The sequence below is a fragment of the Rhinolophus sinicus genome, linkage group LG16 (genome assembly GCF_036562045.2).
Source record: "Rhinolophus sinicus isolate RSC01 linkage group LG16, ASM3656204v1, whole genome shotgun sequence".
NCBI lineage: Eukaryota > Metazoa > Chordata > Mammalia > Chiroptera > Rhinolophidae > Rhinolophus > Rhinolophus sinicus.
In genome coordinates this window covers 1,238,860-1,263,472 of record NC_133765.1, presented here as the reverse complement: position 1 = coordinate 1,263,472, position 24,613 = coordinate 1,238,860, and the positions used below count along the sequence as shown (strand labels likewise).

The following is a 24,613-nucleotide window of genomic DNA, read 5'->3' as shown; positions in this document are numbered from 1 at the left end:
AAAACATAGAGTGAGCAAGTGAATGTCTCATAAATGAATAAAAGAGAATAAAATGAATGAATCAGTAAGTGACTGAGTGAATAATTTAAAGGATAACAAAACTAAGACTCAGACAAGGTAATGACTAGCCCAAGGTCATACTGCTAGTAAGTGACCAGACTATGATCTGGTTCCTCTAATTCCAAGTCCAGTTGTCTTTCTACTCTTTCAAGTTAACTCTCTAGAATAACGTCCTCTTCCACATACTTATGATTCTCTGTTGCAGAGGAAAGTCGTACACCAAACCTACAGGCCAGGCAGTGGAAGGAATGCAGGACAGCAAGCAGAAAAGACCGACTTTAACAAAGTACAGAGAGCCTGTCCGAGATTCTCAACCATTCCTCTGCCATTTCACAACTAGAGGTCCAACAACCCTCACTACAAAAAGCTCTTCCTTAATTTTCACCTGTAAACAAAACCCATCTCTTTGGGTCTTATGCCTAATAGAAATTAACAGTAAGTATGTAAGGGCCCATCCTATACTAAAGGCGCTCTCCAACTGCACATTAACCTTCCCTCCATTCTCCAGGTTGAACAATTCCAACATGATATTTTTATCCTATCCTCAATTCTATTTCTACGTATTTGATTGACACAGACCCTGAGCTCCAAAGGGTGAAGATCAAGCTGAGGGCTGTGTGTAGCTCTCCACTTTCCTCCACAGTGAAAAGCCCAGAAAAGGCCTCTGCCAGTGTTCAGATAACGCCAAGGGGGCTGACGGCCTCATGGGCTCCACACTGCACCCCCACTGGTACGTCCAGGCTTGTCTGTCCTTTCTTTGTGGCAGCACTGGGCTGCTCACTCACTCACTGCCCACCAGGATCTGCAGGTGAGTCTAGGCAGGCACCATGTACTTTATTATCTTGTGCTTCCAGTTTGTTTTTCACCCAGACGCAGGCTTCTGCATTCTTTAGTTCTCTGTGCCCTCCCTAGGATAGGAAAGAACCGAATAAAAGGGGGAAGAGTTTCTAAACTGCCCAAGGTTGCTGGCTAGATCACTGTCTCTCCTATAAAGATAGTCCTTTGGAGTGAATGGTTTTAAATTACCTCCCTGTACTTCACAAAATAATAATGAGGAGGGAGGAAGACGCAGAGGAGGAGAAGAGGGGAGGAAGGGGAGGAAAAGAGAAAGGGGTGGGGGAAGGAGAGTTAAAATGTACAAAAAACATTCCCTATCTGGCACTGCTCTAAGTATTTTACGCCAGGGCTTCTCGAACTGTAAAATGCCTACAAATCACCCAGCAGGTCACCGGTCAAAACCAGATTCTGATTCAGGAAGTCTGGGGTGAGACCCAGGATTCAGCATTTCTGACTAGCTCCCGGAAAATACCCATAGTTGCTCACCCACAGGCCATACTTCAGGAAGCAAGGTTTTTTACAAGTACTGTGTCATTGACAGATGAGAAAACCAAGAGGTTAATGACTTGGCCCAAGGCCAAACTTAATGAATGGTAGAGCCAGGACTCAAACCCAGGCATTCCAGATTTCAGAATCATTAACCTTCATGACTCAGCTAGACACCAGGTCCCCACGGGAGCTACCTACCTAGTTCTGCCGTGTTAGCAAGTAGAGCAAGTCTTCAGATAATGTCATTTCCTTCAACACTGTTTCATTATAATGTTGATGAGATACCCTGGGAACTTAACTCTTGTTTATATCAATCAGCCTGTTCTAAAATTGGTTTCATTACACATTTCACTGAAAGTCACAAAACCTATCACAAGGTTAAGTAAGGACTTCCTGTACTGGCTCTGCTTCCCAGGCAAGTCTAGGGGCACCAAGCATAATGCCACGCCACTCTGGGTACAAGAGTAGTGATTCCTACGATTCCAGATACATCCCCTGTTGACTCTGATCCTGGGTGAACACTGTCTCTGGAGAGCTCTTCGGCCAATTATGTTGCACCTGAGTACTTGGCAAAATAGGACAGGGCAGAAACAAAGAGGCAGGAAAGGTAAAGATAAATAAATATTGTTTCCTTACATCTACCAGAAAAAGGGGTACAGCAGGAGCTGTTCTTCATGGAATCACACTGGCTACAAGTTCATCAGGACACTATTCATTTTTTTCTGGTTTAATAGCAAACCAGGTTACTATTAAAGCTTCCAGGTCCATCCCTTTTTCAGATACTGAATATGCAATCACTTGGCCATTTTCCAACACTCATAGCTCCTTATTTGTATAGGTTGTTTCCCTTCTGGCCTGCTGACGGGGAGGTACGATCCAGTCTTCTTTAAAGAAAAATTGGATCGTTACTACTCTGGCACCACCAACTCCTGCCTCGGAGTCATAATTTATTTTTGCACTAACTTTTCACATCAGAACATCTAAGTTTCATCTGCTAATTCTTTAATGTAGTTTGTATACATGGGGGAAATCTCTGCCAACCTTATTATCTCCAAGCATTAACTTTCCATTTAATCTTATCATATACTTCATCCCAGAATAGTGTGTCACATCAAATGTTCAATGGATTCTTAGTAGATACACCCAAGTATTTGGACAGAGGGAGAACTGAGTCTGGGTAGACTGGCAATACCGCGGTGACCAATCATCCTGGTTCGTCCAGGACTGAGGGTGGTCCCAGTATGTGGGACTACCAGTGCTGAAACCCAGGTAAGTTAGTCCCCCTATTAACCCTACATCCTCACATGCTGGGTCTGTGATTGGATCTTAATTCTCATTGGCCCCAACTCTCCCACAGACATGCTTAGTGACCTCCTGCAAGTTACTTAATATCTTTAGCCTCCTGTTTGTCCAGCCAAACCATAAAACAATGGTTAATATCTTTATCAATCTCACACAAAAGAAATATTATATGGAGAACTAATTTTTAAAAATGCATAAAAACTCTAAGGAGGATTTTCTTAACATCGTAGGGCACAGACCATCCCCTGTGCTCAAAAAGGGATGGGCAGTGACTGTGCTGAATATACACAGGCATCCACACACTGCCGTCTGGGCTTGCAAACCCTCATCACATTTATAAATGGGCCAAAGTCATCACCTCAAACAAGCCTAGCTCTGCTCCAGATCATGACACCCAAACTAGCTGTCAGGTACGGTGGTTTCCCACTTGCCACTGCTCAGCACCCACCCTGGGCAAAGCGATGCATAATTACAGCCAGCTCTTTTTCTGCCCATCCTGTCTGTGGCTTCCCTAATTCAACCCATTAGAAAACAGGCCTAGGGGCTCCTTCTAGTCACCTAACCCAGAGCACATTCAACTCAGACAGTGGATACAGAGAGGGACCTCACAGAAACCAAACTACACTCAAGAATTACAATTGTGTCCTTAGGCTGATGTGACAGTACTCGCAAATTCAGAGGTTTCCTCTGGCCAGAGCGCAAGATCACCAAAGGTCCACACATCTTTTTCTGCCCACAGCCTCACCCTGTCACCATGTCAGAAGTTGACTCAAGGCAGTGGTTGTTCCTCTTCCTCACAAGGGGAAGTCAAGAGCAGAGGCCGAAGACCTGGGACACAAGGGCCAGTTCTGGTTCCCTCATATATATTTTACTTGGCTTACATGTTGTTTGTAAAAACTGCACATTAGCTTCCAACTTGTAAGACTCAGCAGTTTTCACATAAAAATCCAGATCTCTGAGCTTCTGAAACATCAGAAGATCTGACAACACTGGGCCCTGCATCCTGCATTGCTTCCAGAGCTGAGACCCAATAACAATGGCCCCCCTCAGAAGTATTTATTCTTCAGTTCACGAAAGTCCTTTCTACTTCAGAGAGTCTCTCAGACAGTGAGACCAAATCTCAATCAGCACGTTCAAATTAAGATACAGGTGAAAGTTTCTTGAACCTGTATCTCTATCAAAAGTGGGAAAACGATATATTGTTCCAGAGGGCCATATACTTTAAGAAACATGGGAGAGACTATTATTCTTTGTGGAGGTAAAGAATGTTGTAAACTTGGAGACAGTTTCATTGCTGACCATTACCACTTGGCCTCTTGTAGGCTTTTGAATTTGTGACACTTGGTCTCAAGACTGCAAAGCACCTAAACAATTAAACATTGTATAAGCCAACTGTAGAAATTAAGAATATGAGCGAGATTGGGGGGCAGGGGTTATCACTTTGTGAGGGGTGTAAATGTCTAACAGTTAACGCTGTTTTCTACACCTGAAACTAATGTTAAAAAATATTTTTAAAAAAGAATATAAGCGAATCCGATTCAACAACTCACCCCACTGTAAGGGGTCAGAAGAAACCAGCACACAGAAAGACCAATGAGATCCCAACGGGCTCTGCTACCAACACGCAGCTTGGCCCAGGGACGTACTTCTGGCATTTTGCTGAGCAGATACAACGGTCCGGATCATATCCTATCACTTCACAAAAGTAATCACATATCATATGGGTCTGTTTGCAAGTCACTGCACGACCCTGTGGTCAGCAAACAAGGGATATTTATTAGGTTGGTGCAAAAGTAATTGCGGTTTAAAAGGTTAAAAACAATTGCAAACACTGCAATTACTTTTGCACCAACTTAATATTATTGTACAGACCATTTTCTGTGTCATATAATTCATCCCATCCTTTTTCCAATTACCCACTGTTTTTTCTGGAATGATAACCCTGGTAGATCACCAAAGGGCATACTGGCAGCAGAGAAGAGTGCCCAGAGAAACACCAATACTTACATCACTGCTCTTGGGCCTCGCCAACGCCAGGCTGTCTCGGGCTAAGGCCACGATCACATTGCTTTTCTCTCCGGCCCAGTGCACCACCATCTGGTTGTGTGAATCATTTAGACTAACCTGAAAGAGATAAAACCAACCCAGGAATTAGAACACATGATGGCCATACACATTCTAAAGCAAGCCTCTCACTCCTCCTTTGACAGTCAGAAAAGACTAAGATGCTTAGATCTGGAGCACCGGGCCCTTACAGATTCCACCAGACTCAACTTCCCCAAGAAGAAACACTAGTCCTCTGCTATTTGAAATATATCAGGATTGCAAAACAATCTTCTTCTCAGGCTCTTATTGGCATAACTGATTACTATGCTTATTTTTGTCCTTTGTGAAATCAATCTCTGGTTACTCTCATCCTTATTCCGTAAAAGGGACATGCACTCCTGAGGTCTGAAACCAAAACACTGAAACATCTGCCTCATTCAAAAAAGTGCATGAGCCAGAAAGACCACACACTTTCAAACCTATGTTCAAACTAGTGCTTTCTCTGGCCTCCAGGTGACATTGCTTGTCCTTAGCTTATAACAAGGAAGAACAAGAGAAAAACATCATGATGCACTTTTACTTAGTTTTGAGTTGCCCCAAGTAAGGAAATATTTTCTAGGACTCCACAGAAATGACCTTTGGATTATGGCTAGCAGTGGTTTCCAGGCTTTCGAATTTTATAAACCAATAAAATGAAAACAAATTAGGAAGGCCAACAGAAGGTTGGTTGGCTACTTCTACTTTGCAAGGTAAGGACATTAACAAAAACAGCCACTGTGTCAGAACTTGATTCCTCTGTTCTCTAAATCTGTTTCCTCTGCTTCCTGAGAACACAGCAGACTCCTGCCCAGGCTGCTGGGCGGGGGAGTGTGGCCCTGGGCCTGAGTTCCAGCCCCGACAGTGGAATGTGAGAGAAGGGGGTCAGTGCCGCCAGCCCCAGCAACCCCACAGTCCTCTGTTTTCTTTCCTATCTGCAGGCTGCATGCAAGACCCTGGAGTCCCAGAGAGCAGAACCATAAGACAGAAGGAGCCCACATCCCTGAGGAGAGTGCCCTCTGCTAATCAGTACCACTCTTTTTGAAATTCTGGTAATTGGGAGATGTATTTACATCATTGAGCTTCTGGGATTCATCTGTTATGTACCTAACCCTCCTAAGCAATCTGACCACCAGCTACAATCATCATTATTTTCTAAAGGACATTTTAACACCAAAACCTGAAGAAAGATACAATCTCAGAATAAAAATTTATTTTAGTTTCTACCTTATGGAAAACTACCTTACTTTTGTTTTTCCTATGTCACTGGTCACTGATGACAGTTCAAGGGCTGGCATTTTAGAATACCTGAGCCATCCGTTTCACCCCTCTGTGTAAGACCAAACCAAGGACCATACTAACAAACACTCTCAGGGCCGGGGTTAACATTCGGAATCAGGACAAAGGCCCTGAAAACCAGAAGCATGTGCTCTCCCTCCTGCTGAGCAATGTCTGGGAGATGTCTATTCTACTGGCCTCTTCAACCTTGCTGTCTTGGGCATGCATAGAAGGAAATCAAGCTTCTGGACCGTAAGCAGCCTCTGCACAGCCCAGCCTGCACATTTCGCCACCTACCAACCTACCAATCGACCCTCCCTCTTGATCTAATGCAAACTACAAGTCCTAGCTGATCTGCCCTCTGAGCTGCCTTCCTATCAAGGCTCTGCAGCAAAAAACCTTCCCCTCCCCTCAGGGCCTTTCTCCTTCATTTCTCTTCTTGCCCCTCCACCTCTTCCTTTCCCCACCCACTTCTTCAGATGCTCTCAGATGTCACAAGGGGGAAGGTAAACACCTGTGCCGCAAACTTGGCAGACAGAATGACAAAGGAGCTAATCCTTCACTTCTCTGCTTTGGGTCTCAAGCACCTGCATCTAACTGGATGCAGGATCCAAACTCTTTTGGAAAATATCTGAAACGAGAAATATTTAAAGAAAAAGACCCTTGATATTTTTTTAGGAAACGATGTCAATTCCAAAATGTCCCCTCTCATTGCCAGAGAGATAAGTCGAGGCATCAATAGAGAAGTGTAAGTGAAAAACAGAAATAAGTGAATGATATAGCCCAGAATGCCACAGGGAGAAAACAGCCGAGGGAACCTCCACCAGCCACTAACACCTTACTATGGCTTTCACCTTTCCCCTTCTCTCCTTCCAGCACTGGCCTCTGGGAAAAATCTGGAAACATCTGTGGATCAGAAGTGAACTAGAACAGGTGCCCTAGGAATTCAAGCTGAAAGTCTTCTCCCCTCCAAAAACATGTTCATCCTTAACACCAGAGGGGAATAAACAGAGAACTTATGTGAATGTCGATACAATAAAGGATTTTAAACCTAAAACAACCACCCAAGCTCATCAAAGGTCTGGGATGAAAAAGCCCACCAATATTCAACCTGGACAACCTCAAAACAGTCCCTCTGTCAGATAACAATCAAATAACACTCTGAAACAGGTAACAAAGACATCAGTGATCAGAGTGGGATAGAGGTCTCAACACAGCTTGCTGAATGAAGTCTTTCTACTCAGAGGACATGAGATTTATAAGGCTCTTGCGAACAACCCTAAAAGAGAAGAAGGGGTGGGAGCAGCACAGAAGACAAGCAGCAGAACATCCAAGGACTTTCTCATAAAGGAAGCCTAGAAAGTAAGCTTGGTGAACACCTTTTAAAAATATTACTCTTTTATTTTATTAATAAAATGTCCTTTTTATTCCTAACAGACTGTAAAAGGGTGGCCCAGTGGGGAGAAAAAAATCCCTGCCAAGAAATGGATTGTCTGGGAGCCACCAGGCAACTCACACAAACAGTTCAGCTCCTCCACTTGGCAAGATGTCAGGATGGGCACATCCTGGTCATGAGAGTAAGTCCCTGGTGAGCCGCCACCTCTGGCTGAGTCATGGCTGATCCTCAAGGCAGCCCAGGTGCCCATCCCCCCAGAGCCGAAGCCCAGAGTCAGTCACAGGAACCCATGCACCCACAGGAAAATGAGCATGGTGGAGCCAGCAGGCCGACAACTTCATTAAAGGCAAACGCATGCATTCTGCTCTTTAGCCTCACCTTTCTCCTCTCCATCCCCCCTCTGTGTCCATTCTCACCCCTCTCCCAAGAGGAAAGAGGAAACAGTGAAAGCTGGCTCTCCACAGAAAGTGACCAGGAAACAGAGACCCAGGGCAGCCCCCAACAACCAAGAATACCTGCAGACCTTGGCTGGATCCCCGCATTTTACGGATGGTTTCTGCTTTGTTTGATTCCTTGTCCATCCCTAGGGACTTCCCCTTAGCCTTTCCCCATCACCAGCCCTCTGGAGCAGCTGCAGGCTCCCAGATCACTCTCATCAGTCTTGCACACTCAGGTCCCCAAAACAGGGGAGGGCACCCAGAAAATGCTCGTCTGGGAGGAGGCAGGAGGGTGGCTTTTCCAGGAACATAACCTTGATGTGCAATCAGTTATAACCACAACCCTGGGGGTGAGAACAACTTTCCCTCTCCAATCTCTAGCTCACAGGGTATAGCTGGAGCTTGATAAATGAGACACAATTAATTGGAGCTGTAAAAGCAGCAGGGACGGGGCCCAATGCCTCCCCTCAGAAGACAAACAGAAAAATCACATGCCACAGAAATCTCTGTACACAGAAATGGCATCATAAACAACCACCAGCGTCTGGGGGAGCTTCAGCCTCTGTGAGCTAGGCTCACAGGCTGGTGGTTAACAGTCAAGATCACACCTCAGAGGTCACCTGGCCCAGGGGGTTCCCAAACCCCGCTGACAGAATCACCCCAGACCTACTACTGATTCAGAATCCCTCTGACTGGAGCCCAGGAATCAGTATTTCTAAGACACGTCCCACATGTCTCTAACGCAGCTTATTTGGGGAGCAATGAATCTAGTCCTTCCCCTTCCTCCTGGCAGGACCTTGGACTTAAATAATGGTAGCTAGAAGACTCATTCTTTCTTTCTTTTTTTTTTTTTTTTTTTTTGGGGGGGGGTAGGGATGTTTGGGTATTTTGGATAATTGTTAAAACTCTAAGATCTGTTGATATATGCCACAATGTGGACAAACCTCAAAAACACTGTATTGAAAGAAGCCAGACACAAAAAGGTCACATATCACATGATACAATTTCTATGAAATGTTCAGAACAGGCAAATCCATAGAGACAGAAAGCAGATCAGTGTTTGCCTGGGGTGGGGGGAGGGGGAGTAACTTCAATGGGAAAGAGGTTTCATTTTAGATGAAATGGGTTGGAACTAGCTAGAGGGCGGTGGTGGCACAACATTGTGAATGTGCTAAATGCTACTGAATCGTTCCCTTTAAAATGGTTATGTTATGTGCATTTCATCTCAATTGTTTTTGAAAAGGCTCTATCTAAGACCTGTAAAGAACATTATATTTCTCAAGTGCTGATCCAATATCTAGGACCTTCCACTCTTAGAAAGTGCTTCTTTCATCTCTTCTGGATCCTTCATGCTACCAAATATGCAGCTAGAATGAGTCATCGAGGAGACTGAGGAGTGGGTCTCTGGGCAAAGCAATCCTTCAAAGTGCAATCAGCAGCATCTACAGAGCCACAAAATCCCCACAGGCCCCTTGATTCCTGGTCCCTGGCTGGAGAAATGGCCTCAGGCTTGGAGCTAGCTCCAGCGTCCACTTCCAGCTCACAACAGTCATCACCACCCCCAGGCTGACACACCTTGGTCTTCATTGTCTGTCAGCCCCCCAACATGCCCTGGCATTCCAAAGAGGTTAAATGACTTGCCTTATGATTCAGAGTGAGGGGAAGAATCTGCTGCCACCCAGCCCCAAGTTCTGGGTTGTTATAACTAGAAGGGAGGACAAATGTTTGCTGTAGGAAGGTTCTGATTACTGGTGCATTCACTTACCAATTATGATTATGTATGCACTGAGGCCTACTACGTGCCAGGCACCCACTGGGGCTATTTAATCATTTCTTACCTGTCAAGAGTACACAGCACAGAGCCCTTCAGAATAAAACAGTGTTGCCAGTCTGACTGGTGTAAGAAATTTACACTAAAACCATGGTACAGTCATCGAGGCTCATTCAGGAATGATGGAGGCCCTTAACGGAATGGGTCACATATCATCTCTAATCTTTCTTCTGCCTTTACCTCTTTCAAATTTGTCAAACCCAAAGTTCAGGGATGTCTTCGACACCCACAGCATACAGTCCTCACCACTCCTATACACAGCTTTTTTCCAGAACACAGCACAAGGAGGACAAATAAGGCAATCTGGTTCATTTCTCTACCTCACTAGCAGTGAAATACAAAGAAGCATTTTTAAAATTCTACAGTGAAGTCTAAAACAAATATCCTGTCCTTCAACTGTGAGGTGAGGAAAGAGGCAGCTGCTAAATCCCCTGAACTACAAGACAGGCCTGAGGAAACCAAAGACAGACTCCTGAGGTCCAAGAATAACAAGGTTTTCTCCAATCATTCGTTTGCACAACCTAAATGCTAAGTATGCAAATCACCCCTCTGAGTCCCCTTTCAAGACTGTGTTCTCACTATATTTAGTAATTTCATTATCCTCCCTGGACTCTCCACCTCAGAAGGAGAGCTGAAATCTAGTTTAAGAGCTCCCTCCCTGCACAGAACCCCTGTTCATGGTGATACAGGAGAGCTAGCATGTCCCTAGGTAGACAGGGAGGTCCCTGGTGGAATAAACAAAGACAACCATATCCTAAAACTCCAGGTTTTGAAATCACTCCTTCGCTCCAGGACATAATGTAACAAGGTCTTGAGGTTAATCATAAAATTCATTTTGGCCTGACAAATGGAGCAGATCTGACAGATAAGAGTAGGTTACTTTGCTAATTCCTTCAGGATTGACAAGCAGAACAAACCTGGCAGGCGAATTTCATTAGAAGGTGCCAGTTCCCTTCTTCAAACAAGTTCCCTTCTTCAAACAGTTGCCCTTCCCCAAGCAGGCAAGGGAAGGTATAAAAGTAAAAGCTTTTGCCTCAGTCACAGGGCACCCCCCCATTAGAGACCCCCTCCCGCTGAGAAGATGCAACCTCTTCTCCTGCCTCTAATAAACGATCCTCTTTTTAAAACGTTTTGCCTCTCCCTGGTCTGTTTCCATTCTTCAGCTTCACTAGACACGATCCTGGCCCACACCCAGAAACTGCTGGCAGATCCAACATCACCCACATCAATGGAATCTCCATTTACTCATTTGACTTTTGTGTTTGCTCGACACTTCACACACAGAACTCATGAACTATTATTTTTAACCTTTTAAACCGCAATTACTTTTGCACCAACCTAATACTCCGCCGTTAAAATCAGGCTGCCCATCTTACAGATCAGGGAGAATGACCTTAGGCTAAAAAAACTTTGCATTTCATTACAATTGCCTTACCTGGAGTCAAGAGCTCTCGAGAGATAGAACATACATACATACATACATACATACATAGGTGATAGATAGATGATAGATAGATAGATGATAGATAGATAGATAGATAGATAGATAGATAGATAGATAGATAGATAGATATAGACCCACACATACACAAACGTGATTGCCTTTTCCTCTCTCTTTACCAAAAGGGTGATCATCCGACTTTCCTGGACTTACAATATCAGTTCATGGAGACAGCTTTCTTACTGATTTTTGTCAGGTATAATCTATTCACCATTGACTTCTATGTGCCATTTCCTCCTGCTGAACCCCACTTTGTCATTTAACAAATAGCATATTTTACTGTTCCAGGAGGGATCCCTATTTAAAAGAACCTGTGAAAAAGCTCTATCATGAAAATAATCACCCTTTAATTTTCCAGTTGGTAAATAAGAAACATAAGAAAATATTAGGGTTGGAAGGAAGGTCAGGGAACATCTAAAGCATCGTCCACATTTTGCAGATGAAGTGAAGCCCACAGCAAGAGTTACAGCTGGTCACCCACAGCACCTCACAACCCAGGGCCCAGGCAGGGCACACAGGCAGATAGAGAACAGCAAGACCCTTCACCAGGGTTAACTAGCTGCTAAGCACCCTTAGCCAGGACTCGCATTAGTGACCATTCGCCTACGAACCCGAAGCCACTTCTATGAGCTCTTTAGGATGGTTCCAGAACATCCACCTTCCTGGACTCTCCTCTTTGGCTCTGCAACTTCACCATGAATAGCCCCCAGCTCCTTCATTCAGCAAATATTTATTGAGCACTTACTATATACCAGACTACAAGTAGGTATCAGAAAACAGCAGACTTCCAGGGGTGGGTGGGGGAGAGAGTGTGGCTGCCATGAGAACAAGGCCTGCAGCAAGAGCAGAGTAAAAGCCAAGAACAGGGAGGGACTCGTTAAGTCACATTTGAGAACTTAAAAGAAAATTAGTGCAGCCAGGAGAGCCAAGTCACATTAAACCAGGAGGTAGGTTTATATGAGATCTCTAAGTTTTGAAGGAGAAAAGAGAGTTCACAGCGAAACTCTGGCTGAAAGCAAAGCTTGCACTGGAATATTTACGAGAGGCAAATGTGCCACAGTATATCAGAGGCTTAGCTTTTAAGATTTACTAGCTGCCTAAATTTGGCTACATCACTTCATCTTTCTGAGCCTCAAGATACTCTTCTGTGGGGGCCTGCACAGTGGCTCAGGCAGTTGGAGCTCCGTGCTCCTAATGCCAAAGGCTGCCGATTCGATTCCCACATGGGCCAGTGGGGTCTCAACCACAAGGTTGCCGGTTCAACTCCTCCACTCCCACAAGGGATGGTGGGCTGTGCCCCCTGCAACTAACATAGGCAACTGGACCTGGAGCTGAGCTGCACCCTCCACAACTAAGGTTGAAAGGACAACAATTTGACCTGGAAAAAGACCAGGAAGTACACACTGTTCCTCAATAAAGTCCTGTTCCCCTTCCCCAATAAAATCTTTAAAAAAAAAAAAAAAAAAGAAGAAGAAGATACTCATCTGTGAAATGAGAGTAATGATCATTCTTAACCTTCCCACTTTTACAGGACCATTATAAGAATCAAATGCAATGTTATCCATAAATAGGTTTCATAAACTTCAAAATTCTAAGGTATTATTTCCTTCTGCTATTATATTCTTTTTACCAAAATAAGCCATTCTGACTATATCAAACTTAAAAGCTTCTGCACAGCAAAAGAAACCATCTGCAAAATAAAGAGGCAACCAACTAAATGGGAAAAGATTTTTGCAAACAGTGCCTCTGATAAGGGGCTCACATCCAAAATTATACAAGGAACTCATGCAACTCAACAACAGAGAAACAAACAACCCAATTGAAAAATGAACAGAGGACCTGAAGAGACATTTCTCCAAAGAGGACATACAAATGGCAAATCAACATATGAAAAAATGCTCAACATCACTAATCATCAGAGAAATGCAAATAAAAACCACAATGAGATATCACCTCACCCCAGTCAGAATGGCTATCATCAACAAGACAAACAGTAACAAGTGTTGGAGAGGCTGTGGAGAAAAAGGAACCCTCATCCACTGTTGGTGGGAATGCAGACTGGTGCAGTTGCATTCCCACCATGGAAGGCAGTGTGGAGGTTCCTCAAAGAATTACGAATAGAATTACCATATGACCCAGCAATCCCTCTCCTGGGTATCTACCCAAAAAATCTGAAAACATTTATCCATAAAGACACGTGTGCTCCAATGTTCATTGCAGCTTTACTTACGGTGGCCAAGACAAGGAAACAACCAAAATGTCCTTCGATAGATGAATGGATAAAGAAGTTGTGGTATATATACACAATGGAATACTATTCGGTGGTAAGAAAAGATGAAATAGGACCATTTATGACAACATGGATAGATCTTGAGATTATAATTCTAAGCGAAATAAATCAGATAGAAAAAGCAGAGAACCATATGATTTCACTGATATGTGGTATATAAACCAAAAACAACAAAACAAGACAAACAAATGAAAAATAAAAACTCACAGACACAGACAATAGTTTAGTGGTTACCAGAGGGTAAGGGGGTGGGGGTGGGGTGTGGGAGATGAGGGTAAAGGGGATCAAATATATGGTGATGGAAGGAGAACTGACTCTGGGTGGTGAACACACAATGGGATTTATAGATGATGTAATACAGAATTGTACACCTGAAATCTACATAACTTTACTAACAATTGTCACCCCCAATAAACTTTAATTTAAAAAAAAAAAAGCCATTCTTCACAAAATGGCTCCATTTGCAAAATGAACATGAGCAGCACCAGGGTTAGAACACTGAGGACTAAGAGCAATAACATACATGAAATGATGAAACACTGCACACGAGTCAAGCTCAAAACTCACTGCCAAGCATGGCACTCAAGGCGGCCTTCCTCTCACTCCACAGCCGAGCTCAGAAACCAGAAGAAACCCAACCTGCAGTTCCCAATGCCACCAGCACAATGGTGGCACTCATTTCTAGCACTTTCCTCACCCCCGCAAAGGGAAAGTATTTAAATATTACAACGCAGAACTGAAGACCTCAAAGCCATACCTTACCAGTGGCTTCTTTACCACACCATGAGGGAAGATAACGGAGAGGAGAAAGTACATCAAACCCAATAGCATGGCCTGTTTCTCAATAAACTGGATTACCCCTGAGCTCCGAGGTGGCAAGGCACCCTGCAGAAGCCCCGCAGGCACCCCTCTGCTAGCTTAACTCCTAGCTTGGCTCCCGCAAACCTGAGTGGATAACCCTTTCACCTCTATCCAACTCTCCATACCCACCCCTTCATTTTTCTCCTCCAAAGATTCAAGGCCTTGTTTCTGCAATAACCCTTCCATCACCATCAGCAGCAGCACACATTGCCAAATTCAGCAAACCACGTGCCCACTTAACAGCAGGATTTTTTTTTAACTATTCAGTGAGAGAACTTCAGGGAACTAAATGTATACAGATGAGGTAAGTTATAGGTACAGAGTTTCATGTTACTCAATTAACTGAGCACAGATTTAAAACATTTCAAGTCTCTTCCAAACACTTCCAGCTTCACAGGCCTCCGCCCCACCCCCTGCAATCAGCAGGTTCCTCTTCTGAGCTCCTCAGGCAGCCAGCACCAGTCTTTCTTCCCAGGTCCCCAGGGCAGACCCACATGGAACTTTCTAGCATGTATCCCCTGGGTTAAGAGAGAAACAGGGTCCTTAACTATCCGGGCCCCTGCCCCATACATGGCTTATCTCATGGGAACCCACCTGAGTCTCCCCAGTGACAGTCCCTACATCAGACTTTCTCCCAAAGTTGCTTTTAACCCCAGCCCTCCATGCTAAATCAGATCATCCCAGGTTTTTTATAAATGCTTTTGGGCACAGAGGTTTCCTAACAGTTAAAAATTTCCTCATGACACTATTCAGCTCCCCAGCCAAGCAAGGCAGAATGGATCTCACTCACTACCAACTAACATGTAAGTCCCAATGCAGGACCCACTCATTGGTTCAAACCCACAGTTATTTCACATATGAATCATCCTAGGGGTGGCCTGGATGTCTCAGGTGGTTAGAGCGCAAGCTCTGAACAACAGGGTTGCCGGTTCGATTTCCACATGGGCCAGTGAGCTGTGCCCTCCACAACTAGACTGAAGGACAACGACTTGGACCTGATGGGCCCTGGAGAAACACACTGTTCCCCAATATTCCCCAATTAAATTTTTTTAAAAATACAGAAAATACTTTAACAACAGAAAAAAGAATCATCCTATGTTATTCTGATCCACAGTTATTTGGGGGAAGTGGGTTTCTACTCAACAGGCTGGTCTCTTTTCTAAATTAAGAGAAGCAATGTTAGTGACTTTCTTCATTTAAAAAACAATGGAGGGCTGCCTGGTGGCTCAGGGAGTTGGAGTTCCGTGCTCCTAATGCCAAAGGCTGTTGGTTCGATTCCCACATGGGCCAGTGGGCTCTCAACCACAAGGTTATTGTTTCGATTCGACTCACGCAGGGATGGTGGGCTGTGCCCCCTGCAAGGCACCTTGAGCTGAGCTGCCACTGAGCTCCCGGATGGCTCCGTCGGTTGGAGCACAGGCTCTCAGCCACAAGGTTGCCGGTTCGATTCCTCAATTCGCGCAAGGGACGGTGGGCTGCATGCGCCCCCTGCAACTAACAACGGCAACTGGACCTGGAGCTGAGCTGTGCCCTCCACAACTGGGATTGAAAGAACAACATGACTTGGAAAAAGTCCTGGAAGTGCACACTGTTCCCCAATAAAGTCCTGTTCCCCTTCCCCAATAAAACAAAAAAATCTTTAAAAAAAAAAAAAATGGAGAGGGATGTAAACAGCACTTTGGCCCCTACATGGCATGAAAAGCATTTGCTATACACACATATCTTTTTATTGCTCTTGTCTGCCACTCAGATTTGGGACATAATCACATCAATCTGCCTTTCTGAGAATTCCTAGTTGTGTTTTTAATCTAATTCAGGGGACTGGAGATAAATCATCGTGAAGGGTCCCAGTTTTCGCAGCCAAGAGCCTGCAGCGGCAGCAACAGCAATGCCATCCTAAGTTAAAGGGCCTGCGGGAAGCGAGGTTACATGCAGTGATGAAGACCACACGCCAGTGCTGTTTGTCTTCATGCCAGCCTGCAGGGTTGCAGGGATAAAAGACAGACCCAGCTATATGGAGGCAAGTCAACAAGAGCACAGGAAGCACAGGGCAGGGCTGGGGAGATGACCCTGCTGTTAAAGCATTGTTTACATCTTTCACTGCTAAAGAGACCTGCAGGGTCTGCACAGCACCTCAGCAAAGACCGTACAAAGGGGCTGTCTGTGCAAGGCCACACCAGAAGTGAAAGCACAGAGGTCAGCCTTCATTGCCCACGTCACTGATGGAAGGTGGCAACTGTGCAGAGGAGCCCACCATGAGGAACACTGCACCCACTGCACCATTTACATCCCCCCGATGCATTCCTACCTAGGGAAAAAAGGCCACTGTCTCCTGCCACTCAGCTTGGCTTAGACTACAGCCCTTTACTCTTGGTTTCCCTCCTGTTTGTGGTGAAAACAAATGCAGGCCTCTGCTGTAACTACAGCTTCTCTCCTGGATAAAGTAGAGGTTGCTTACCATGGGGAAGAGGAGACCTCCCACAACCTGTGAAAGCTACACAGTCTAATACAGTAGACCAGGGCCACGTATGGCTATTTAAAATTAAATTTCAACTGATTAAAATTAAATAAAATAAATTCAATTCTTCAGTCCTACCAGCCACATTTCAAGTGCTCAACTGCCATATAATGCTAGTGGACACATTGCACAGCGCAGACACAAAATATTCCGAACACTGCAAAAAGATCTCTCAAAGATCTCATTATATTAGATCTGTCATGAGACCAGGAAGATAGTATCTTTCTTCCAGCTCTTGGCAAGTAGCAGTGATATGATCATGGCTGTTAACCATTATTAACAATTACCCAATGGATAACAGAATTTTGTAATTATTTTTAACTCACTATCGTGGCATGATTGTTATGAAGTCCTATTTTTATGGAACCCACCCCCAAATGCACAAAGCATTCCTCATTTTACAATTTAAAAAAAAATTAGGGTCTCATAATAAATATGGTGAAACCCCAATCTTGATCTTGATCAGCAGCCCACCCTGTCTTCTCTGATTTATAGCATCATCAGCCACTTCAACACTAGGAGACTGCCCATGCCACTTCTTCGAAGGCCCAAGGTTCCCAGGTCGATAAACCAATAAATTAGGTCAAAATTAACTGTGGTTCATTTTAAAACAAGGGACATTGATTTTTTGCATCTATGTGGCTGTACTGAATATGCCACGTGCCAATGGATTCTGTCATAACTAGAGAATCCCTAGGAAAGTTCTGAGCTCACCAACAAAAAGAATGCCTTACCCCTGCAGGCCAGACCACTTTTGGAGAAATACTAATCCCAGAATATTCAAACCAAAAGGAAGTGAGTTCTCCTTTAGTTTCCACCACAACTAACTCTAAAAATAAAAATAAAAAATGGAGAACAGGCCAATGGAATACCTCAGCTTTAATACATCAACTATCAATGATCTGTATCTGAATTATTGTCAAAAATTCTGAACTCCAAACTCAGTTTCCCTGAGCACATTTATGCCAGCCATTTACTGAAAAATACAAACTCATTTTAATATTTGCCTGAGCAAAACTTATTAAGAAAAGTAAGCTGATGTTTTACAATAAAGACAAATAAATACACAGCAAAGACAAATAGGTTATTTTTGGGATTACCTGCTCCCCCGATTATTAAAATGTTTCTGTGTGGACAGTACAAGCATGGCTCATCTATCTCTGCCCTTGGGACTAAACAATGACAACAGAAAGATGGCTGTCATCTCTAAAGAGGAGCAGACCAAAATATGGCAATGAAATGTTCCTACAACATCCATTTTTTGCTTCAGGATGTCAGTTTCTATTAGGATCCGCCTCCTGGATCCCAGGTATCAAGGCAATTTATTAAGCATACCATTAACTTCATTTTACAGACTACGAAAAAACATTCTTGAAAAGAACACAAATTAAAACCAAGATCCATGCTCTCTATATTCCGGTGTTCTCCAAATCTGGGCTCTATAGTCTCTAGGGAACTGCTCTCCAGCGTGTTTCCAAGTTATGAGAAAGCTACATAGTGCTGCTCTCCTAGCCAACAGGAACTCTCCGAGTGGAACGAGAATGAGTTTTCTTTCACCCGGCCCGGAGAAAACGTGACAACGTATTTTATGCGATGACACTTCAGGTAACTCCCTTCCTACTGACATAATGTCATAACTATGTTTTGGAGCTAGAGTTAATCTCATTATTCATGATATCAGGGGCTAAGGATAACAGAAAGCCACCAAAATTTCATGTTTCAAATTTTATGTACATATATGAGGTGTGATCAAGAAATATGGTGAATGCTGCTGCCGAGTGCCATCCAATGGAAAGGCAGGGATCTTCAATAGGGAAAGCAGCACGTGGCACCTTAGTAACAGTGTTTGACAAGTTTCAACTTGTTCGATGCAGTCAGCTGGGTATGAGCTACGGTTGAGACAAGGTGTGTTTTAAAGCGTGCTGTAAATCATCCTCCATTATGACAACGCTCCATGTCACACATCGCTTCTAGTACAGCAATTTCTGTCAAATAAAAACATTACAGTGTGTCCTCATCCAACTCATTCACCAGATCTGCCACTGTGAGACCTTTGGTTCTTCCCCAAAATCAAAATGATTCAGGACGTGGAGGTAGCCACGACAGTGCAACTAAAAACACGAAGGAGGACTTCCAGAACTGCTTCAGAAAGTGGCAAGAACGATGGGGTAAGTGTGTTCGAAGCGAGGGGAAGTATTTTGAGGGGGATTAATGGCAATGCATCTTTTACTGGAATTTTTTTTAAATTTAAACATTCACCGTAGTTTTTGATCACACCTCGTATGTTATATATGCATAGAATATTTCTGTAAGGATATACAAAAATCTGATGACAGTGGTTGCCAATTGGGAAAGAGCACTGGGTGAATGGTGGACACGAGAGGGAAGGAAATTTACTTCTCACTACATACTCTTTTGTACAAATTTTGTATTGTAAACGGATATTACTTACTGAAGGCTAAATAAACAAATTGGAAGGCTTTTCATTTCATCCATTTAATTCTCCATCTCCTCACTCCCATCTGTCCCCTTTTCTTCTCATTCTTTCCACCTCTTAAAGCCTCCACCCACCATGCCCCAAGACAAGCAAGCCATTAATCAACTAAACAGTGGCCAGAGACTGAGCAAAGAACTGCATGCAATAAGGAGATGCCAAATATAACCAGGAAGTTTTTCAAGGTCACATCCCTTATCAAGCCAACCCAACATGCCATGCAACTCTTCACCTACTTAGAAGCCAACTTGAAACAACAAATGCTTTGCCTCCTCATCGTTTGGAAGCATACAGGTCAAACATCCTAACTTCAGAGTCAACCAACCAATTATTTCCCAAGCAAGTGTATCATGCAAGAATCTACCCCAAAGAGAATTAGAGCTAAACAGTATTTCACCCCCTAAAGGAGGCTCTTTGTCCCGGGACCTTGTGCTGTAACAGACACTTTATTTTCAGTCTCAAATCAGGACACTGAATACTCCCTGGCCTCTAAAAAGAAGGAATTACTAAGAGACAGCTCATTGGAAGGAAAATAAACCTGTAAATCCTGTTAGGCTTTGCGCCTCATTCCAAAGGATTTTTCCCCAAAACAATACGATTAGCAATAAATACCATGAGAGCCCTAAAAGGGAGGATTCTATGCAACAAAATCCCAGCTCATCGTTCAAAATCACCCCCAGGATAGCACAGGAAAATCAGGGCTTCACTATTGACCATCCTCACCACCAAGGCAGCCAACTCTTTTTCACCCTCAATTTGTGAGCTCACCACATGCCTCCCTATAAATGCCTTTTCTGGATGTGCTACCTATCCTCCAGGCCTCTCTTCTTCCAGGTGTGCAGTAGGTCCACAAATATTCCTTAAGGGTCTCCCAAGTGCCTGGGACACAGAGAAGAGAAAGACATGATCCATGCTCTCAAGGAGCAAATAAGGAGATGCGACAGTTAAACAAGTATAACACAAGGTTGTATCTGAGCTCAAAAGAACTCTTCCCACTAAAGCCTGGTTACTATTAGGAGGTATTCCTTAGATGCTGAAGAGTGTAAGGGTTTTCCAGGCAAAGACAAGAGTGGGGAAAACCACCTCAGGCAGAGGAAAAGACAAGTATGATGGCACAGAGGCATGGAGCTGACAAAATCATCAGAAAGAAATTTAGTGTGGCAAGAATTATGGAATTCCCCCCTTCTTGGACTTGGCCTTTTTTAGAAGGGGCTCAACTTCCAAACTTTGAACTTGGGAAGGAAAGTCCTAATATCTGATAGCGGATAGCTCTCACCACTATTACCGTATTTCATTATCACAAACATGCCTCTAAGGAGTCATGGCAGAACCCACTCTCCCACACTACAAAACATGAGGAAGAATATAGTCAAAATAACCATTAGTCCATCGGTTAGTGGAGCTGGAGAAAAAGGACTGACTACAACACAAGGCTCTTTCTCAGATGCAGAATGTCCAGGCAAAAGCCCTCCTTGCTCGTCTCCCTGAAGCTGGTGACCTTAACAGAACCCGCAGGGCTTCTTCGTTCAGACAGCTTCTGCTTCCAGCCTTAATCTGTACTGCCAGGCATCCTCTTAACCTCATTCAGAGGTCAGAGGGCAAGAAGCTGCAGAGTGCTGGAGCCCACTGAACCCTTATCACTCCATCTCCAATGCCCTCCCATATCATACAACCCACTAACACCCACCCACTGTGGAGTTGTGACTGGTTTATTGTATCCATGTTTACTTGTTCCTATTTGGTACATTCACATGCCTGTACTTGCATCTGCAAATTTAAGGAGTCCTTAAATTGTAAGCTTTCTGAAAGCAGGGATGAAATATTCCCCACTCCCATCTCTACATAACACCACCCTCGATTCAAGCAATACTACTGAAAAGCATCACAATTCCATAAGTTTAAAATTAAAGGGAGGGAATACAAAGTGGAACTTGGCTTAGCGCTAGAAGTAGGATGGCCATATAATTTATAGTCCACATCTGACACGTTTGAGAGTGAAGGAAGCACTTTCATAACCAGCAGGGACAACTTATAAACCAGGTCTGTCCCAGGGAAAACAGGCAAATGGTCACCTTTGCTCTAGCAAAGGTCATTCCAAATAGATGTGAATTACTCCAGAGCTCCAAGAGGGGCAGGGCAGGCTAAGCCCCTTCAGTCACTGATTCCTATTGTTTGCAGTCTGAAGGGTCTGCACCAGATGGTGCTCGTAGCAGGAAGCCCAGTGGCAGGAAGTTCTTCCTTCTATCTAACACAAATCCTTAAAGATTCAAATTAATCCCACTTTTATTAACCTCAGGGCAACAGAGGACAATGGCATAGGAAAGCAGCCTCAGAAAACAAAAAACACTGCCCTGTGTCCTCACTTTTGGTAGCAATTCCTTGTTATTTGTTGGAATGTTAGTTCTCCATCTTTCAATGATACCAAACTCAATTTGGCTGGTTCAGGAATATAAAAGCTGAAGGTTTTGGGGTCACTCTCAATGAGAATACAGGTCATCTTTAACTTGTTCCAAATCCCCAGGAACTTTCAGAAACCAAACTCAAGGCAGAAATGGCATCTGTGTGCTAACTTTTGAGACCAGGAAGCTCTTCCCTCAGCCAAAACTATAGATGCAGGGGCGCTGAGCTCTGGAAGGGACTGTCTCCTACTCTCAGCGCCCAGAGAGCTGATTCAAGCCCACTGCAGAGTGGCCTCCCTGGGAAGACTCAATAGACAAGGGAGCCTCTTTTTCTCCTTCCCTCTCCATCAGGATGCTGGCATCCCCGTTGAGAGCCAGGACCTTGCTGACTTCTTTTCAACAATATGAAAAAGAAGTTTCAGATGGGGATAGCGAGGGGAACACGGATCTGAACTCAGAAGGGAACTGATAAGGAAGGCTCCAGCAGCCCATGCCCACCAGCAGCCCATGCCCACCGGCAGCCCATGCCCACCGGCAGCCCATGCCCACCGGCAGTTCCATGCCCACCGGCAGCCCATGCCCACCGGCAGCCCATGCCCACCAGCAGTTCCATGCCCACCAGCAGTTCCATGCCCACTGGCACAAGCTCATGCCCAGGAGTTGATGATGGATGGAAGTCAAAAGCTCCCACCCACTCATCACCATCCCTCCCCCTTTATAACCATATATATACTTATAAGAGTTAAAAGGAGGTATTTAAGAAGCGTTGTATAAAGACGGCAACTATTTGATCACCCAAAGGTCACTGAGACACTGCAGACAAAAGCCACAGAGCAGTCAAAACTGTCCCATGTGACCTTGGGTTAGTCACTTCACCTTCCACAGCCTTGGTTTCTTCATCACCAAAATGACACGATAGAGTAAGATGGTTTATAAGGTTCTTCCTGGCTCCAAGGGTGGAACATTTAACTCTATATGATATCCTGAAGAAATGGCTAAAGGAAAATCAGTGAAGAGAGGCAAAACTCAGACTGATCTTTTAGTTTCTACTTTAAAAGGGGATATTTTGACTAGAAATCATTCAATTTACCACCTTCAATGGTCCCACTTTTTCTCCCCCACTGACCTTCCAGTTTTGCTGATGTCAATCTTAACAGCAGGGCTGGGGGATCTTATAAAGCAATTAACACTGACAAATTAATTTTGCCAATGCTGATCCTAACCACAAACTCGGTGTGCAATTCCACGCAGTAAGCTCCGCCATAAAAGTGAAATTCATGATACTTATAATCTAATAAACCCATTGCCTAGATAGAAATAAATCACTTACAGAGTAATAATGCCCACTAAATTCTTGCCATCTTTCAAATCCCCAAGTGTCACGAGAGATATTCCTGTCCAAAATAAAGTCAGTATCTTGAAGAGGAGGTGGAATGAATAGAACCTCTCTCTCTCTCTCTCTCTCTCTCTCTCTCTCTCTCTCTCCCCCCCCTCACACACAAACACACACACATACACACACACACAATTCAGCCCTTAGGCACACACATATATACACCCCTCTTGACTATATCAAGATAGTCATGCTTTCCAGTTCGCTCACCTTAATCGTAGTTAAAAACGGTAAGTGTGGAAACCCTTCCTCTTAATGTTCTGTGTCAATGTGCTGTAACTGCGGGGTGCTCCTCTCTACTGCGAACTGACGATACACTAAAGAAAGCCCATTTTTTTAATCCACACGTAAAATGAAGCTGCACCCCCTCCTATGCCTACCCTAAACTACACGGGTCAACACTCACCCTGGGGAAATATACACTGCACCCTGCCAGCTACCTGGAATACGTTTGCTAAAATCGACAGGAAGAAGAAAAAATCAATGCAATTCAAGTGCTGACGGTTGTACTGGGGCGGGGGGGGGGGGGGGGGCAGCCGCAAATGCAAGCCGGGAAGTCCCCAGTGGTGCTTGCACCTGGGAGGTGACTGCTAATGATGGATCCTGGGGTGAGGAAGTGCAGAAAGAGCAAAGGATTGAAAGACGGGTTGCAAATTGCTCACCTGTCCATACACCTTGATGGGCTCCGGCTGCAGAGCAGCGCTCCGTCTCCTCCGGAGCGGTTTCTCGTCCGCCCCCCGGGTGTCCCCGCGCGCCCACAGCCGCAGCTCTCGCGGGTCGCCCTGCACCACGAGGAAGCCCTGGTCCTGGGGCAAAGGCGGGCGGTTGCTGTGCAGCGTCTGCGTCCAGACCTCGCAGAGAGCCCCGGGCGGCAGCAGCGCGACCAGGGTGAATAGGAATGGGAGTCGCGACTCCCTCCTGCTGCTCCGTGTCGCCATGTTCAGGCGAACGCTACTGCAGGTGGCGCCGCCGCCAGGAGAGAATGTGCAGCGCGAGACCGAGAGAGCGGCGGGACCGGGGCCGCGCACGCCGCTCCCGGAGCTTCCAGGCCGCCCGCGCTGCTCCACGCCGCCCCGCTGTGCCGGTCGCAGCAGCCGCCCCGGGCTGGGTCTGCTCCGCTCAGCGCAGCGCTGTCACGTGTGAGGCCCGCAGCCGCGTCCCCTTCGCGTACTTTCTCCGCTCCACGGCCTCAGCGGCGACTCCGGCCCCTCCTCCGCCCGGGGATGGGGAAATGAAGGCAGCCAGCGCTCGCGAGGGTGCGTCCCCTTCCCCACCGCGGGCACACCTAGTCGTCCACCCTGCAGCAGTCAAGAGTTGTGTGGAGCACCCTTGTGTCCTCCGGGGTTCGTTGTCTCCTGTGCCGGGTCGTGTCGAGGTCGTCCAAAGCTGTGATCTGTCTCTCCTTTCTGACTGCACAGCCCCTGGCCTAGCCACACGACCACTGC

At 45.0% G+C, this 24,613-nt stretch overlaps 1 protein-coding gene across 2 annotated transcripts in view; it reads right to left on the bottom strand.

Annotated features, from left to right (window-relative positions):
• Positions 1-24,309, bottom strand: part of SORL1 (sortilin related receptor 1) — a 161,515-nt gene extending 137,206 nt beyond the window's left edge. The window contains exons 1-2 of one of the 2 annotated variants that reach the window (XM_019717776.2): positions 23,831-24,309; positions 4,696-4,812 (exon numbers count right to left, since the gene is read on the bottom strand). In XM_019717776.2, coding sequence (XP_019573335.2) covers positions 4,696-4,812; positions 23,831-24,106 — 393 coding nt within the window. In that variant the 5' untranslated portion in view covers positions 24,107-24,309. Of the gene's footprint in view, positions 1-4,695; positions 4,813-23,378; positions 23,559-23,830 lie in introns of those variants that run through there. The other variant, XM_074321522.1, reaches the window with a different exon arrangement.
• Positions 24,310-24,613: the final 304 nt, after the last annotated feature.